Source organism: Heloderma suspectum, chromosome 5 (genome assembly GCF_057233095.1).
Source record: "Heloderma suspectum isolate Gila_16-S chromosome 5, 16-S_ref, whole genome shotgun sequence".
In the NCBI taxonomy this organism is placed as follows: Eukaryota; Metazoa; Chordata; class Lepidosauria; order Squamata; family Helodermatidae; genus Heloderma; species Heloderma suspectum.
Genome location: NC_139462.1, coordinates 163,742,927 through 163,762,325, shown reverse-complemented (window position 1 = coordinate 163,762,325; position 19,399 = coordinate 163,742,927). Strand labels below are relative to the sequence as shown.

Genomic DNA, 19,399 nt, shown 5'->3' with positions numbered 1-19,399 from the left:
CTGGCAGCTCCTTCTCCTGCCCAGTCCCTCCTTGGCCGTGACGTCCCCTGCTCCCCGGCTTGGTGCATGGCACACGTGCCCTGATCAGATGCGCCAGAGAAGTTCATGGCAGGGTTGGGCTGTGAAAGGGCAGGAGAAGCCAGAGCTGCCTTGCCTTCTGCTCCGTTGGGAGATTCCAAGGGGTGTACACGTTCTTCAGATTTCGATCTGGCTGTATTTCGTTCCTCCTGCACAGAGCACAGGGTAGCATATTAGCTCCACACCAACCCTGTGAGGTAGATCACTTAAAATACGCACCTTGTGTGCGTGTTGTACATGACCTTTTCCTTGGATCAGAGGTTTCATTTGTCCATTTTAAGCCTCTGCCATACATAGGGAGGACTTGAGAGGACTGCAGTAGGGACATAGCACTTTGTTCTTCCTCCTTTCTCTCTGGCAGTCCTGCTGGTTCCCCAGTCCCCACCCAGTGCAAGGAGAAGGAAGGAAGGAACTGGAAAGCAATCTGATCTTTTCCTTCCTCTTGAGGATCCCAGAAAAGGACACTGAAAGGAACACCCAAAAGGAACACGGCAGTAAAGAAATTTGACTTGGCAGGACAGGGGCCATACACCATAAAGTTCCAGGCCCAGAGAGTCACTGGTAGCATGCTTCAAACAATCCTTCCTTCTGCTCCCAAGACCCTGTGTTTAGGCTCCAGTCCTCTGACAAAAGGTGCTTCCAGATGAGATTTTTATAGTGCGTTTATAGAAGCATTTGTTTCCTGCAGAGGGAGATGGGTGAAGAAAGAAGAGGATGCACTACATATCCTTAGATTTACTTAATAATGTTCTGTAATGAAAAGAGTTAGAACCATATGACTAATGCCTGCTTGGAGAAGATGTCCCCTCCACCAATAGTATTGACATGTTGTTGGGTCTTTTGCAGCATGACACCACACTCAGTGCCCTGCAGATGGCACTCAATGTTTACAATGAAGGGCTGTTTCCATATGCCTCTTGCCAGTTTTTTGAACTGTATCAGGAAAACAACGGGCAAGTATTTTAGCATGTCATCAACAATCAGTGCTCCCTTCTTACCAAGGACCAGTGTCCATTCATCTGTTTTACATCTCCCATTTTTTCAAAGTTAAAAGCTTTTGCAATATGTTTATATTTGTATTATCTCTATCTCATAACATAGTAGGGATGTCAGAGAAATCCGCAATGGAATCAAATGAGTTTGGATTTCTGTGAATCCGACCTGCATATTCCGCAGTGGACCGGCTTTTCCTGATTTTCATGGGTTCCACGGACTTGCCAACCATTGTTTTTACTTTCCAGAATTTTACACAAATTTAGTCTTACAGAAATAAATTGGGGGGAAAAACTGGACAAAAATGCACATTTCCCGTATAAGTGTGAAAATAAGCATTTCGGGGTGGTTTGTGTATTTTGGGAAGATTCGCGTATTTTGGGGAGGATTCACATATTTGGGGGGATTCACACATTTTTGCAAGTGCGAATTTGCACAAATGCAAATGTGGGCATTGAAAGAAATCCAATTCTGCCAATGAGTGACTGACAGAATGAAAGGCACCTGTCACTCCATGAAATGCAGCTGGAGCAGATTTTAGAAAAATTGTACGTCCTTATAATATAGTACTTTGGCAAAGCCAGTAAGAACCAATTGTGGCATTTCAACCTACCAGCTTTTATTATTTTGTCTGTACAAATATGCTGGATATAAGTTAGCTGTTGATGAAAGAGCTGTTTTCTTTCTCATTCAGTGAAATCTATTTTTGCAAAACAGGAGATATCATTTAAGGTTATTTTTCTTTTTTAACCCCTCCCCCCATGGGTGTGTGTGGAATTTGGGGGGGGATTTGCAGAAGGTTTGACACACCCCCTTCCCAGATTGTCATACTCCCAATCCAAATTGGGGCCACATGTGTTTACACCAGCATAAGGAAACTATCACATCATGGGTTCTGGAACAACTGTTATTGTCAAGGCCTGTAGATTTCATTATTACATTTCTGAAGAAGATGCCTCAAAATATAATAATCTAACTTTCCCCCCTCTTCTTCCCTTCCTTTCCTGGGTTCTGCAAATCAGAGAGCCCACCATTGAAATGTATTTTCGGAATGACACTTTGAAAGACCCCTATCCCGTCACCTTGCCAGGCTGCTCACCTGCTTGTCCACTCTCAAAGTTTGAGGAACTAGTTTCTCCCATCCTAGTAGAAGACTGGGCCAGCGAATGTGGGAAGACCAGAAAATGGACAGGTAATATCATATCTTTAGCTAGCCACACAAGGTGGTCAAAATGGGGCTGGCAGAACAAATATAACAACAGCTTGAGCCCCAGTAGGAAAACAGATAAAAGTGATTTTCAGAGTATCACTGAGGGACCCTTCACACAAAGAAGAAGTTATAAGAGCTGTCAGTCTCGCATCCCCTAAAATTTAAGATTTTTCTTTTAGAATGACCTCTATCACACATGTCACTGCTGCTGCTGTTAGGTGAAATATTTTTGCTTGTTGGATTTTGTTTAGAAAAATGTCTGGTATAGTAAACCTACGTCTGTTTTTTTGATAATTAAGATGTATTTGTAGGTTCATATAATACAAATTGCATATTCCAACACAGATTAGTCTAGGAGTATTTCTGTGCACACTTCCCCCTAGCTGGGACATCAGGCTACAGCTCACCGACTCTGGGGCTGCCCCAATGCCTTTAATATGCCCTTCTGGATCAAATAGGTTGGGGAGCACTGCCTAAATCTTGCATATTTCTCAATATTACATTGTTCTTCCGGGAACCACATTTCAAAGATCAAAAAGGTGAACAGGATGAGGTAATGCATAAATACCTTTAATATATTCAGTCTTGATTCTTTCCCACAGGAAATTATTCTCAAACTGACATGACCCCAGAGCCCAGCACTGACCCAGAACCCAACATGGACACAGAGGGTGAGAGACCCGTGGTATCAGTGGAGGAGCCAAAATCAGCCATGATTCCAGAAACTGAGACCCTTGAGTCAGAAACTCCTGATGCCAAATCAGAGACTGCAGTTACTGAGCCTACATCCAACAGGGGGCCGACAAACTCACCTCCAAGGGCCTCACAGCCCACAAAGCCATTGCGCCAACGCAGGAATCATGCCTGGCCTGGGCTCTTGGAGAGAAAAAGAGTGTGAGGCTGCAGGTCCAAGGCCTGCCCCTTTAAGGGCTTCTACTTCTTCCATAGGAGGGAGGAGCCTGAGGGGCAGGGTTTGGGTGTCAAGGCATAAAAGGCTTCAGTCTGGTCCCTAGGAGCATGCCTTGCCGCACAGGCTCCTCCTCGGGTCCAGAACAGGACACAAGCAGGCTGACAGCATATTTCTGTCTCCTCTACCAGTATGGAAGTTGTGGGGAAAGAAAGAAAACTCAACAGTGCATAACTGCAAAGGAAAAACATGGGCAAAAAAGTAAGCTTCAGGTGCACTCTTATGATATTGTATTTCAGCTATCCGAAATTTAATGTGATCTCTTGCCAAGTATCTCTAAAATAAGTATTGGAAGAATAATAAAACCTAAGCATTGAGTATTGGATGTATAATAAAACCGAAGCATTCTGTGGCAAATTAACACATGTTGACAATAAACATTGCTTTAAATAAAAATAAGTGTAACGCAGTTGTTGGACAGAGAGACTTTGGGTTCTGTGCAGCAGATGAACTCCAGAGATTTGAAAGAGCTAGCTACACAATTTATTCTCCAACATGATCTTATCCACTTATTTTTAGGGATGTGTGAAAATTTCATTTATGTTCAAAAAACACCTGGAAATGTTGTGTTCACAATCCTGAATATGAGAGTGAGCAGTAGAATTTTTTTCAAGAAGGATTCGCAATTCAGGAAGAACAACTGGGACCTGCAACAAAATACTGCAATGTAGAATGCTCCTGTTCAGGACATGGCCAGCTGTAGAATGCTCAGCTGGCCATGTCCTCTTCCAGGATACTCCATTTCACCACCCCCTCCAAGCTTTTAAAATTGTTTTGGTACTTCTGGAAACCTTGGGGTTCCCCTGAGCTTGTTGATAATGCCCATCTTGAGTGTGGATGGTGCCATTTTGGCTACATTAAGGTTGACATTTAGAGTATGAGTTCACTAGTCGTACCTAGGATAAAGGTACAGAATGAGGGAAATCCTTTTGTCAGCAATGAAAGCAATACTGCCACCTAAGTATTAGACTTGGCCTCTCTGCACAGAACCAAGATGTAACTATGGTGAAACCTTCGGGCCACCCAAGGGCCGGGTCCATAGACTGCAATGGGTTTTTCTCACTAGCCAGAGCCCCTGCTTGGGAGCAAGGTTTGAATGGGCCTCACTGCTCACACACCAGGACCATCAGCCAATCGTGCTTCCAGCACAGATGGAACGCACAAAAGGGCCTCCGCTCTGGATCCTACTGAGCGGGCCGGAGCCACTTTACTCCCTACTCCCAAAGCCTCCTCTGGTAGCCCAGATAGCAGCAGTTAGTCTAAAGCAAACAACAAGGTGAAGCTAGAGAGCCCCTGTTGAGAGTGAGCAGGTACTGCAGAGAGAGAGAGAGATGTGGAAAGTTGCAGTTAAGATAAATGGAAGCCACCAGTGACCCTCAGGCCTTGCAATAAAGAACATTGGTTTATAGAGTTCCACAGGGTTCTGTCTTGTCCTCTATGCTGATTAATATCTACATGAAACCTGAAGAAGGTCATCTGGGGATCTGGAGTTAGGTCTCATCAATATGTAGGGTAGGGATGGTGGAGAATTCTGCCGCAGACTCCAACGAGGCCAGATTCTAAGAATCCAACCCCCCCCCCCGGAGTCCGCGGCAGAATGAAAGGCTAACCTCCGCCACCCAGGGAAATCTGTGCGGGGCCGGATCCTACCTTCCGCCGGCCAGCCACTGCCGCCTGTCCTGCCTGCTCCTGCCTGTCTTCGGACATGAATGGCGTCCGGCGTAGCGGACGCCATTTGTGTCCCTGCCATTTGCTGTGATAGGCTACGTAAATCTTTACGTAGCCTATCACTGCAAAGAACAGGGACGCAAATGGTGCCCAATATGCCATTTGCATCCATGTTCTTTGCTATAATAGGCTACGTAAAGATTTACATAGCCTATTACTGTAAAGAACAGGGATGCAAATGGCGCCCGCTACTCAGACACCATTAGCGTCCCAGTGGCCGGAGCCAGCCAGCAGCTCTGCGGACTCACCATGGAGCGGAGCCGGCAACGATTCTGGGGGGGGGGAGAGGAACGGACCGCCTCCCCCCCATGCAGACACCCACGGACCCAAGGTAAGGGGGTTTCGTACACCCCTAATGTAGGGCTCCCCTTCCACATAAACCACTGTGCCTATCCTTCTGAAGCTTTGAAGTTTTCTTACTTAGGGCAACCTCTAGGCCGTCTGTCATTTTCAGAGGAATGGTCCATATGGAACATAGGGGGATAAGCATGTCCTTTCTTTGGACACCCTCAAAATATAAATGCTGCTCTTGCACAAATATCCCTGCGTGTATTCATCTGCATCTTGGCAAGCATGATCCCCTCATGTGAGGCAAGGCAACTATCCCTGCAAATTTCATCCAATTCTACAACAAAATAACAAAAGTTATCAGCAGATCCCTTTAAAAAAAAAATCATAATATAAAGATATATAGCAGAACAACCCATTTTTCTGACATTTGGCAGGCAGTTTTAATCCTTTTCTGACAAATAGGAAAAACGCTATTTGGGATTCCTCATGATAGTCAGTGGGAGGCATGCAGCCTCAGATTTCCAAATCTTAGCTCGAGTTCATTATCTGAGTTGAAGTAGATGGCCTCCGAATCGGTTCGAGCAAGGAACTGGGCCATTTTCCTAAGCACTGAATCAGGTTCTGTGTCAAATCTTGAAGCTGGTGCACACCTCTAATATACAACGTAACTTTTTTCCGAACAAAACTTTCCCCCTTGCTTCTTATGACTGAACCCCTTTCTACTATGACTGCTATGACCACCTCAGCCTAAGAGCAGGCACCATTTATATATTGAGAATACCTTCATCCCACTCAACACCTAAAGCTGTAACTTGCCATTCATACAACGAGCATATTCTTTCTGCCCCATGTCTCACAGAGATAATATTCAGGACCTTGAGCAGCCCAAGCTATGGCCAGAAACTATTTCCCAGTGTTAGGCAAAATCTTTAGAGTTGTGTCTCCATCATTACCTCAGTGCTAAATAAAAGCAGCAGGAAGACAACTAAGCTAATTGGGAAATTACCCCCATAGGTGTCTTGCTTCTAAATCAAAAGCAAAGGACTCTTGAGCTCAATTGGAAGGAGATAGGGAATGTAATATCCATCAAAGCTAGGCTGCAGAGAAAAATTAGCCACTAGAGGTCATTATCTTCCTTCATATGAGACATATCCATTATTCATTAGGGTTGTTGGGGGAATTTAGGTGGGGGGTGTGGAGTTCAATAATCTTTTGTTGGCTTGGGCCCACAGACTCTGTCCCATCTTCTGCCAGCTGACCTGACTTGGTGCGCAATGAGTTGGACCAGCTGGCGGAATTTCCTCACAATTTTTTTGTATAAGGAATATTTGCACAAATTTTGGCTGTAAATTGTGCAAATTATGCAAATTTGCATAATTTATAGCTGACATTTGTGCAGTTTGTGCCTGTTAGTTGTGCAAATCTGTATTTGCACAAATTACAGGCAAGACAAAAAAAATTGCATTAAAAGTCACCAGAATTCAGGGAAACCATGCAGCTCGCCCACAAAAACAAGCCAAGTTGGGCATGCCACAGAAGTCCATTGAGCCCCAAAAGGGACAGATTTCTCAGTGATGGACATCCCTATTATTAATGGGAGAAACTAAGTAGGTTTCTTTATTGTCTGTTAGAATACTTATCTTTGAAAAATTACCTTGTATCTCTGCCAAGATCAATGGTTGCAAACATGGGTTTGGAGACTTTTATAAGGGTTATGATACTAAATATGAACTGAAAGTGAATATGACTGAAATATGAATATGACTTGTGAAAGAAGACTGGGCAGTGTGAGGTGTGGTTGGGTGTGTATTAAACTCTCGGTGATGATTACCCTTAACGAAGCAGACTTCGCCCCAGTGCCTGTTCACAAGCAAGGCTTCACACTGAACTGCACAAAGAAGAGTTCTTTGGACATTGCATTACTCCTTCCCTCACTACTCATTAATCTGCATTCATGTCTATCATCACTTCATTTTCCATCGCTTGGTTTTTCATCACTCAATATGTAACTGATGCAACTGAAAAGCATGATGTTTGGGGTAAGGTGAGGTGCTACAAATGTTTGATCTGTGCTGCACAATCTGTGATAGTCCCATGCACTCCTGAGCTCTGACGCATGTCTTGCTAGAAATTAAAGACTGCAAGCAAATTATAAATGAAAGACTGCAGGAACTGGATGCTATCTTTTTGAAGAAGCCAGCAATTCCACTGAATGGATATAAAGGGCAACTCAGCATACATCTATCTACAATAAGATTCTGATTAACTTATTTAAGCGGGTGGGAAAAAAACATTAACCTCATTTTGCATGGTGGAAAAAAAAGGCAGTGGGCTCCATAGTGGGAAAAAAGGAGGTGGGATGGGAAAAAAGTAAGTGGGCTCCATAGTGGAAAAATAGGAAGTGGGATGGTTTCATTTCTAACTATGCCAGACTGAGGCATAATATGCAGCTGAATTTGGTGGAAGAGTGGTGGAATGACATAGGGTGGCCGTGTGTCCTGTTTTACAGAGGACAGTCCTCTCTTTGGAGAAGTGCCAGAGAACTGTCCTCTATTTTGAGGGTGTCCTCTGTTTGAAGGGCTGTTCAGTCTAGGTCTAGTTTAGAAACAAAGAATGATTTGGAGGAAGTGCTGGGCCTTCAAGTTACCCATTAGCAGCACCTGGTCACAGTCTTCCACACTATAGTGAGATTACTGTATTTCTGTTTAAATTATCATATTTATTTCTAAATTAGCATCTATAAATATAAGTTAGCATATGCAGTTTTTATGCAAGTCAGTGTCCCCTTTGCCCTCTTCCATGGGGATTCATAAGTGGTCATCCTAACAGTACACATCAGACTGCATATGTGCTGGAATCACATTTGTGAATGTGTATAATATTGTGCACTGCTGAGAGATGCTATTTTATTCAGTGGTATATAAATGCCACAAATTATCTCGATCTCGATCCATATCTATATCTATATACAAAGACACGCACACAAATATAAACACTGTGCAGGGAGCAGGCAAAACTATCACCGTTTCCCCTGATATACATCTTTTTTACTTGAAGAGATGGTTATATGTGGAAAAGTATTCAACAGTGGTGCCTCCAAGGTGAAGTCAGAAGTGGTACAGTCTGTTCTGCCATTTTAGGATTGTACCGCTTCATTCTATTGCATGCGCAGGTCAGGGCGCTATCGTGCTCATGAAAAAGAAGCGGGATGGTTTTTAGACCTGCCTGTAAAGTCATTGGGATCCCATCTCACTTCAGGAAGAAATAAAGGTTCTGTTCTACTTCTTGAAGATTATGTAATAAAAAGCACTCATTTGGTCAAGGATTACACGACAAAGATATCAGAACCTCTGACAATGTTGGCTGTTCAAGAATATTGCAGCTATCCTATCCTATTCTGAGGATTCACAACAGGGAGAGCAGTGCTGTTGTTATTTACTTCGTTTCCTTGATCTCAAATGTATTTGACATCTCTAATGACAATCTAAGATGGGCCAGTTCATCTTTGATCTCCTCTGGGGATCTCCTGAAGAAGAGGTACAAGTAGATGAGATGGCAGCAAAAGCATGCCCTGCTTGTGGTTTCCTGGTTGACAGCTGGTTGCCCACTGTGTGAACAGAATGTTGGACTAGATAGACCCTTGGTCTGATCCAGCATGGTTCTTCTTAAGTTCTTATGTTCTTAAGGAGTTAATCAGCAGAAAGCTGCCAGTTGTCAGAATATTAAAGCAAGATGCAAGCAACTTGTTAATCTAACTGAACTCTCCAGAGACACATTAGAAGTTCAACAGCTGTTCTCTTCCAAGCAGTCTTTGAAGAGTTGATGCTGCTGCTTTTCATAAAACTTTGGCTCATTTATCTTGGATGTAAAATGGAGTTTCAGAAGTTTCATGAACTGAAAATCACCAAAGATTTGGGGAATATTGGAAACACTTAACAGGGTAACACAGGCATGATAAAAGAGATGGGTTAAGTTGCAATTCTGTGCACATTTCCCTGGGAATAAGTCCCGCTGATTCTCAGTGGGATTTACTTCTGAACAGACATGTATAAGATTGCACTGTTAATTTTAGTGAAGTCTTTAAAGTGCAAAGGATATGAATGCATATCTCCTTCCTTCCTTCCCTCCCTCCCTCCCTTCCTCACATACACAGGCATGAATTGTATATGGGAATGGTGAGGATCCCAATCCAGCTCTGCACCGTAAGGGAATCCTTGGGGAACAACATCACATGTTCTGGCAACTATCAATTATAAAGTGAAGAGCACATAAGGTGAGTCACATAAGGTGAGTCAGGAACACAACACACCTAGCTGGAGACATAATGTAATCCACTGGCATATTTTTCTTTAGGAATTCTGAGTGGGAATATTCCTGCACAAGCTCAGTAAAGTAGTGAGATAGGGAGTGGCCACCATTTTAGGCATGTACAAAAATTAGGGATGTCAGAGAATTTCGCCACGAATCTCGGGGAGGCCGAATGCGAAACGGTCTGCCCCCCCGCACCCCCCCCCCGGGACGGGACTTACCTTGTGCAAATGTCCCTGGGGGCAGCAGCTCCAGCGGCGGTTCGGCAGCGGTTTGGCGGCAGCGGCTGCGGCGGCCGGTCTTCCGACCGGCTGCCGCCGCCGCCATTTCCTGTGGGGGGGGGGAAGTGATAGGCTACGTAAACATTTATTTTGGTGATAAGTGAATTGGTATGTATGTAAAATTATTACATGTGCATTATTATTAAGTTTTTTATTAAGAAATTAAAATGATATATGTTAATTGTCCCTATACAAGGCCTTTGCTGTGAGTCCCTTTAGAGACCCTGAAGAAAAGTGTTACAATAGCAGAGAGTCCAATAATTTGGATACTCTGGCTTCCTGGAAAGGACACCAGGGTCATCATCATCATGGCGATCACTCATGACCGAGTAAGATTGTCTTCCAAGAGTAGAGTCTTAGCAGTGGGTCTGCAGGTGGCTGTGAAGGCCAGTTCTGGAGCCACACAGCCTCCCACAGTGAGGACATAGGTTTCCAGGTGGAAGGCGGTCACGGTGAGGGTTTGCTTGACCTGCCTTCCGCTGAGCTCTTTTCTCCCTTTCGTCCTGCACTCGTGCTTCTTCAAAGTCCATAGCACCTTTAATATAGGGTGACCTCCAGTTGGAACGCTCATGGGTTAGAGCTTCCCAGTTCTCAATGCTTATGTTACATTTTTTTAGATTAGCTTTGAGAATATCTTTAAATCTCTTTTGCTGTCCACCAATATTCCGTTTTCCATTCATAATTTGGGAATAAAGCAGCTGCTTTGGGGGACAATGATCAGGCATTCGAACAACATGGCCGGTCCAGCGAAGTTGATGTTGGAGAATCATTGTTTCAACGCTGGTGATCTTTGCTTCTTCCAGTATGCTGACATTAGTCCATCTTCTTCCCAAGTAATTTGCAGAATTTTTTGGAGGCAGAGTTGATCTTTCGAGAAGTTGGAAGTGGCATTTATAGATGGTCCATGTGTCACAGGCGTACAGCAAGGTCGGTAGTACAATGGCTTTGTAAACAATCATTTTAGTCTCCCTGCAAATGTCCCGATCCTCAAACACTCTACGCTTCATTCGGGAGAATGCTACAGTCGCAGAGCTCAGGCAATGCTGAATTTCAGCGTCGATGTCAGCTTTTGTGGAGAGATGGCTGCCAAGATAAGAAAACTGGTCAACATTTTCCAGCATCACACTGTGAAGCTGGATTGATGGCACTATAGAGGGATTGGTTTGTGCTTGCTGGTAAAGCACTTTGGTTTTTTTGATGTTAAGCAAGAGGCCGAGCTTTTCATATGCTTCTGCGAAGATGTTTAGGATAGTGTGGAGATCTTCCTCTGAATGTGCGCAGATTACGTTATCATAGGGATGGCGGAGAATTTCTCCCCGAAACTTCGGGGGGCCGAGCGCCAACGTGTTCGGCCCCCCGAACAAGTTTCGGGGAGAAATCCTCCGCACCCCCTTGCACCCCGCACCACCCCCCCGGGACAGGACTTACCTTCCCTGAATGTCCCTCCCGGCAGCGGGTCCGGCTGGCGGTTCGTCGGGTGTTCGAGCGGGGCGGGAGCGGCAGCCGGTCTTTCGACTGGCTGCCGCCCCCGCCATTGCAATAAAAGAAAAAAAAAAAGTCCCCTGATAGGCTACGTGACGATTCACGTAGCCTATCACGGCTAGATCTGCAAAGTCAGCCGTGATAGGCTACGTGAATCGTCACGTAGCCTATCACGGGTGACTTTAAAAAAAAAAAAAAAGTGTGTACGGATAATGGCGGCCCCCATAGGGAGCCGCCATTCCCGTTTCTTATTTGGTCGCTGTAGTCTACGTAAATGTTTACGTAGACTACGGCGAAAATAAGGGCAACGCTATTTGCGTTGCCCTTATTTTCGCCGTAGTCTACGTAAACATTTACGTAGACTACAGCAACTAAATAAGGAACGCGAATGGCGGCTCCCTATGGGGGCCGCCATTCGCGTACGTGCTTTTTTTTTTTTTAAATTCACCTGTGATAGGCTACGTGACGATTCACGTAGCCTATCACGGCTGACTTTGCAGATCTAGCCGTGATAGGCTACGTGAATCGTCACGTAGCCTATCAGGGGGCGGTTGTTTTTTTTTAAACTTTCGCGTTCGCGGCCGGGCGAGGCGGCAAGCCTCCTCCCCGGCCTGAATTTCGCGGGGGGAGCAGCGAAGCGCTCCCCCCCACCGCGAACAAGCTGCGAGAAAAGGTAAGTGACTTTCGTCCACCCCTACGTTATCATCAGCATATTGAAGTTCTCTGACAGAGGTTGTAATTACCTTACTTTTTGCTTTCAGCCTACTGAGATTAAAAAGTTTTCCATCTGTTTGATATATGATTTCTACCCCAGTGGGAAGTTTCCTTTCAACAAAGTGTAGAATCATAGCTATAAAGCTAATGAATAAGGTTGGAGCAATGACACATCCCAATGACACATTTAACGCCTGATCCCATTTTAAATGGATCACTTTGAGAGCCATTATTATCCAAAATTGTTGCTGTCATGGAAGAGCCGCAAGATGTTCATAAATTTATTATGACATGCAGTTTTCAGAAGGATGGTCCAGAGAGCAGTTCGGTTTACAGTGTCGAAGGCCTTCGTCAGATCAATAAACGCCATATACAAAGGTTGGTTTTGCTCCCTGCATTTTTCTTGGAGCTGTCGTGCAGTGAAGATCATATCCACTGTCCCCCTGGAGGGGTGGAAACCATTTTGGGATTCAGGGAGGATATCTTCTGAGATAGATAGACGGTGGTCTGCGAGGATCCTTGCCAGGATTTTGCCTGCAGTAGCTAGAAGGGAGATGCTTCGATAGTTTCCACAATCTGTTCTATCACCCTTTTTGAAGAGAGTGATAATTATGGCATCCCTGAAGTTTGCTGGGATCTCCTCCCTTATCCAGATTTTTTCAATGAGCTTGTGAAGCTGTTGTGTAGCTTCAGGCCCACCTTCTTTAAAAACTTCAGCAGGGATCCCATCGGGTCCACTAGGTTTGTTATTTTTCATTTGGTTGATGGCTTTACTGACTTCCTCCAAACTAAGGGATACTGAAAGCTCATCTCTGGTTTGTTTTTGTGGAATTTGTGAGAAGACCTCATCAGCCACAATAGAGTTACGGTTAAGGAGGGTGTGATAATGCTCTTTCCAACACAGTGCAATAGACTCTTTGTCCTTTAGAAGTTTGGCACCATCTATTGAGCGTAAGGGGTTTGTACCATGATTTGTTGGTCCGTAGATGGCCTTTGTGGCATTAAAAAAGCCCCGTGCATCATGGGCATCTGCAAGATGCTGGATTTCTTGAGGTTTCTTTATCCACCAGGTATTCTTAAGTTCTCTAGTTCTTCTTTGGACCTCAGCCTTTGCACTGGCATGGATTTTTTTCTTAGCGGAACAGTTGATGTCTTTTTACCATATTTGGAAGGCTTTCCTTTTCTTATCAATAATATGTTCAATCTCCCTATCCTTCTCATCAAACCAGTCCTGATGTTTCTTAGTTTGCTATCCGATAGTTTGTTCACAGGCTGCGATAATTGAGGTCTTCAGTTTATTCCAGTGTTCCTCAACATTTTCAGGGGTTTCCATAGGTAGATGTTCCTTGAGAGTTGTTTGAAAGTAGGCTCACTTAATAGGATCTTGAAGGGCTTGGGTGTTGATTTTACGTCTTAGTTTTCTTCCTTGGAGCCTACGTTGAGGGACAATCTTAATGGCCATCGTAGAACGAATTAATCATTGGTCTGTCCAGCAATCGTCAGCTCTCGTCATGGCTCTAGTGAGGAGTACATCACAATGATCTCTGGCACAGACAATTACATAGTCTAAGAGATGCCAGTGCTTCGACCAAGGATGCTTCCATGATGTTTTAAATTTATTTTTCTGGTGAAAAAAATGTGTTGGTAATAACAAGATTATGCTCTACACATTTAGTCAGAAGTAAAATTCCATTCTGGTTACTATTGCCAACTCCTTCTTTCCCAATGATCCCCAGCCACAAATCAAAATCACGCCCAACTCTCACATTGAAATCGCCCAGGAGGATAATTTTATTCTCCTTAGGTATCTCTGATAAGATGGTGTCCAGCTGGGAGTAAAAATTGTCTTTGATGTCTTCATCAGCATCTAATGTTGGTGCATAGGCACTTCAAATAGTTGCCTGCTGGTTTTTGGCGAGTTTTATTTGAAGGGTTGAGTTGTTGTTGTTGTTGTTGTTCAGTCATTAAGTCATGTCCGACTCTTCGTGACCCCATGGACCATAGCACGCCAGGCCTTCCTGTCCTCCGCTCTCTCCCCGAGTGTGCTCAAGTTCATATTCATTGCATTGGTGATGCTAGCTATCTATCCATCTCAACCTCTGCCGTCCCCTTCTCCTTTCGCCTTCAATCTTTCCCAGCATCAGGGCCTTTTCCAGGGAGTTTTCTCTTCGCCTTAGGTGGCCAAAATATTGGAGCTTCAGCTTCAGTATCTGTCCTTCCAATGAGCACTCAGGGTTGATTTCCTTTCGGATTGACTGATTTGACCTCCTTGCAATCCAGGGGACTTGTAAGAGTCTTCTCCAACACCACAGTTCGAAAGCATCAATTATTCGGCACTCAGCCTTCCTTATAGTCCAGCTCTCACAGCCATATGTTACTACTGGGAAAACTATAGCTTTGATTATATGAACCTTTGTCGGCAAGGTGATGTCTCTGCTTCTTACTATGCTGTCTAGGTTTGCCATAGCTTTCCTTCCAAGGAGCAAGCGTCTTTTAATTTCATGGCTACAGTCACCGTCTGCGGTGATCTTGGAGCCCAAGAAAATAAAATCTGTCACTGCTTCCATTTCTTCCCCTTCCATATGCCAGGAAGTGATGGGGCCAGATGCCATGATCTTAGTTTTTTTAATGTTGAGTTTCAGACCAGCTTTTGCACTCTCCACTTTCACCTTCAACAAGAGGCTCTTTAGATCCTCTTCACTTTCTGCCATTAGGGTGGTATCGTCTGCGTATCTGAGGTTGTTGATAATTCTCCTGGCAATCTTAATTCCAACCTGTAAGTAGGAACTTCTGACAAGAGCTTCATAAGATCATTTTTAATAGCAAAGCCTACTCCATGTATTCGTCGTTCTTGTTCAGGCAGTCCTTTCCAGGAGAAGGTATAACCTCCTTTTTCTTCCTTCAGTTGTCCCTCAACTGCTCTTCGGTTTCTTGGAGTGCTGCTATAGCAATGTTAAAACCTCTCAGCTCCCTTGCAATGATGGCAGTCTTGTGTTCAGGGCGTTCACTATCTGTATTGTCCAGCAGTGTCCGTATATTCCATGTTCCAAAGTTCATTTGTCTTTTGCGATCACTAAGTGGTGACCCCACTGGACGCAGTAATCCAGTCAGGAAGGAGTGAGGCAGACTATGTTTAGGGCACCTTTTCTAGCCCCCTCCCCATATGGGGTGAGCAGAGTGGATCTTAAATAGGACTGCTCAGTCATGGATACACCTGCCGAACTATTCAACTGCCTCGGTCCTTGAGTCAGGACGACTGAATCTGTATCCACTGCCCATGTGCCAGTCCATGACTAGGGGCTTCTGGATTTCACAGTCCTGCCCCTGTTGCCATTTGCCGATTGCCATGGGATTTTTGATTGGTTAGGTGGATTGGAAGATGCCTGTGCGTGAATTTGTTTTATGTGTGGAGATCAGTGCACAATGATCAACAGTCTTCACAGAAAAAGGCTCTAATCCAATGGCATGAATAACATGATGATTGGTAGTCCTTTATCTGTTGCATCCTTCATCTGCCTTCACAGCCGTTGTAACATACATCTTGTTATCTTCCACCAGTTCTGCCATTGAGGACTTTCTTGGATCATTCTTTGTCTGGTTCCTCCCCCTTGACCTTACCGCCATGGGTGTCCCTGCTGGGAGTTCATAACTCCTGACGGCTTCGCTCAGAGGGGTCATTGGAACACACAAGACCACTTACCACAACAAGGTGACGATCCAGTGACTGAGGGACACCAGGGTATGCAGGGTATGAAAAAGGTGATCAAATAATACCTGCAGCAGCCATTCCATCAGGCTGCAGCAGAGGGAGCGATGGGAAGCAGGGCTACTTCATCAGTTCTGATGAGAGACCAGCTCCATTTTCTCCTTTCTTATATCAAAGAGTCAATATTATTTTCTCTTTCACCAACACTGAACCCAAGCAGTCTGATTCAGAAGAGAAGCCAAATAAATGAACTGTATTTTAAAATATGACACAATGAAGGAGTTTCCAAAGCAGGAAGAGCTTTGCAAGGACATAGATAAGAATTAGGCTCAGTATTTAGCCAAATCAAGCCTTGGTGCATTCTGAGTCACAGTCTTGAAAAGCAGCTGCAATGCCTTGTGGAGGGAAGAGGTTTCCTTTACTCTTCTTCCTTGTTTCCAGGTGATTTACATGCTGAGGCTTGACTGCGCCCCACATTTTCTGCTTGCTGACATAGCCATTACTTGTTTGTGCTATGCTAGACGTTGGGAAGGCTCCACGGACAGGCCTAGAGGAGCAATGCAGGAGTTGCCTATGCTCATGTTTACTGGGGAAATGTCACTTCAGAGCACCAGGCAAAGATTTCTATACGACACCATCAAGACTTGCTTCTACGTTCAGATCTTTCCAGAAATCCAAAGAGGAAAGTGAAGCCCTCGCTGATTTCTGGACAGGGTAGAGGATTTGGCATAAGAGCTTAACAAGCAGCATGAAGGCGGAAATGCCACCCTGGTAGAATTCAACTTCAGCTTTAAGGGTGCAATCCTATGCATGTTTAGACAGAAAAAGTCCTGCAATTCCCAGCATTCCCCAGCCAGCCTTGGAATTGTACCCCAGGTTGCTTTAAACATGAAGGAGAGCCCAGCAGTCCTTCAAGTAACCTGGTGCCAACCCAGCCTCAAAGGGCTTTATAGCACACTCCTATTAATGTCTATTTAGTAAGTCTCATTGAGTTCATTACAGCTTATTCCCAGCTAAGTAGGTATGGGATTGGAGCCCTAAAAGGTTAAAACCAGCATTTCAAATTGAATTCAGAACTGAATAGGTAACCAGTGTAGCCAATGCAAAATTGGTGTTGTATGCTCTAGCTGCCTGCCCCTCTGAGCAGACTCACAGCTACATCAGCTGACGTTTCTGAACTACTTCCAAAGGCAACCCTATGTAGACAGCCTTACAGCAGTCTAGTCAGTGTGTGTCATCTCCAAAGCAGGAAGACCTTTGTAGTCCAAATACAGACACAACTAGCCAACTATTGAAAGGCACTTTGCTGCTACCTGCACACCCTGGACAGTGCCAGATCAGAAGAACCCCCAAACTGCAAATCTGGCCCTTTAGAAGGAGGAGTAGAAACCCCATTCAGAACTAGCTGTGAACTCTATCCAGATTGGTGGTCTTCCCAACCAAGAGCACCTGCATTTTGCCTGGATGGATTCCACTTCTTTTGGTCCAAATCCAATCCAAAAGAGCTTCCAGTTAACGGTTTCCACTGCCTCCCTGGAATCACCAGAGGGAAATGAAAGGTAAAGCTGTGCGTCATACACATACCAGTGACAAGCAGCCCAAACCTCTGCAGGGGACACAAGATAAGTTGCATGAAATATAATGGAACTGGTGACAGTCAACATTTTCAGCAACAGCCCATGTTCCTTGGAATATTTATTCTGCACTGTTAGCACTGGGCTATAGGGCAGCAGTGGAGGAAGAGCCAAGAGTCATGACACAAGGAGCCAGTCACAGTGGAGCTGGTCACCCTCATTAACAAAGTGTCATGCCCACTCTGAAGGACTCCTCTTCACAGAAGAGCCAAGCATCACAGAGGAGCTGCTTGTGTCTGGCGACCTGGAGGCAGATCAGGGGGATCTTGGGCCCTCAGGGGAGACAATCATGAACCTTAACACTCATAGCTAGCCCCCTCTCAGACTCTGAGATAGACACCAAGTGGCTGTTTAGCCCCAGGGAGTGTAGGCATCAAAAGGTCAGGGCTCAGCCAGCTGTCAGATGTAGAAGTGCCTGCCTGAGGAACAAGAACATCTTGTGAGAAAAATATACTCATGAGCAAGACCCTGTTCATGAGCAGATCTTTCCACAGGTGACACTAGCAGCCTGTAGCTGTGTTCTGGGTGGGGCTCTGAAGGCGCAGGCTTAAAAGCCTTTTCTCCCAGATACTAGATGCTGCAATGTTTGACTGCTGCTCCCTGATGGTTGCTTTCTATTTCCCTGTTCTTCTCTGGATCGCTCTCTCTCTCTCTCTCTCTCTCTCTCTCTCTCTGGCTTTGGACTGTATACTGTCCTGGCTTTTGGATTTGACCCTGACTGAATACTTGGAACTCTGTCCCAGCACCACTACGAGCAGGACACCAAGATATCTTGATGGTTCTTCCATGTCAGGGAGCGCCGATGGACAACTAAGGTGGAGGAAGTGATTCTGGAGCCTAGGAACTCAAGAGTGCCCAGGGACTGCTCTGAACCGGGCTCTCCACATGGGGTGGCACAACACAAATCAGTGGGTTTTTGGTTCCGAGCACCGACAGTGATGTGATAGCGCTATAATATTCTAAGCTCTATTCTTTTAAAAGCCACGTAGCACAGGGTCCCAGCGTGTTGCTGATTGCACACAGCCATGGGACTGAAGATGGCTTGGGACTTCCGTAAACAGGTCATTAAAATTGGGACAATGACCTTTGTTCCATGCTACAGGGAGTCTTCTGCTTTTCACACTGATGCTGGAGAGGGCACTTGTACACCATTTAATGTACCATGTCACAAAGCTAGTATTTTAACTGCCAAATTATGCCCACAAATAACCGCAAGCCAGAAGTTAGCAGCATGGTGTCATTAAGCAACTTTATTATGCAATGATTAGCAACCCCTAGGTCCCCGGAAGGGAAGCCTCCTGAGTGATCCCGAGTAGTTAGGTTAACCCTTCAGTATGTGGCTAGTACAGCTCCTTGCCTTTCTTAGAATGATGTATCTATAGCCTAAGGCTCCTTTCAGTTTGACATCATTTATATATGCACTTGCATGTATACCTTACTTTTGCTTTGGCAGGTCCATGAGTCTGAGCCTGAATTGGTGGAGACACTGCCGTATTTTCTATTGTGAATAGGTGTGAGAAGCTTGGTTACATACATGTCTGTGCCTTTCTTAATATACCTTTTTACTAGATCACTGAAGAAGACCTATGGTCAAAATGCATTTGGTTACTTTTGATACCAAATGACATGATAGTACACTTTCGTTATGCTTCCTTGCATTGTGTGATGCCTGTATGCTTTTAGCCTGTAGTTACATAGTTACATTATCAGGCTTTGGGGATATTGTTCGTTTTCAGCAGTTTACTTCTCCCAATTGATTTATTGCTTTTCGTTGTACATTAGGTTGCCAAGAACCAGCATTGCTTGGCAATTATCCCCTCTTGTGGGCTACATTTTTGTGGTTGATAATCCTGTGAGCAAAACAATTGGACAAAAATGAACTTGTTAGGATTGCATTGTAGAATAAAATTGAGTTTAGTAACATTTGCCTGATGAAGTCTGGATTTCTGTTTCTGATTACATGGTCTACTTTACTCTGATGCAGACTTCAGTCTGTGTTTACATGCC

At 44.7% G+C, this 19,399-nt stretch overlaps 1 protein-coding gene across 1 annotated transcript in view; it reads left to right on the top strand.

Annotated features, from left to right (window-relative positions):
- Positions 1 to 3,656, top strand: part of LOC146344769 (prostatic acid phosphatase-like) — a 34,299-nt gene extending 30,643 nt beyond the window's left edge. Inside the window, exons 9-11 of the mRNA XM_084860422.1 lie at positions 925 to 1,031; positions 2,094 to 2,263; positions 2,884 to 3,656. Coding sequence (XP_084716548.1) covers positions 925 to 1,031; positions 2,094 to 2,263; positions 2,884 to 3,179 — 573 coding nt within the window. The 3' untranslated portion in view covers positions 3,180 to 3,656. The remainder of the gene's footprint in view (positions 1 to 924; positions 1,032 to 2,093; positions 2,264 to 2,883) is intronic.
- The last annotated feature ends 15,743 nt before the right edge of the window (positions 3,657 to 19,399 follow it).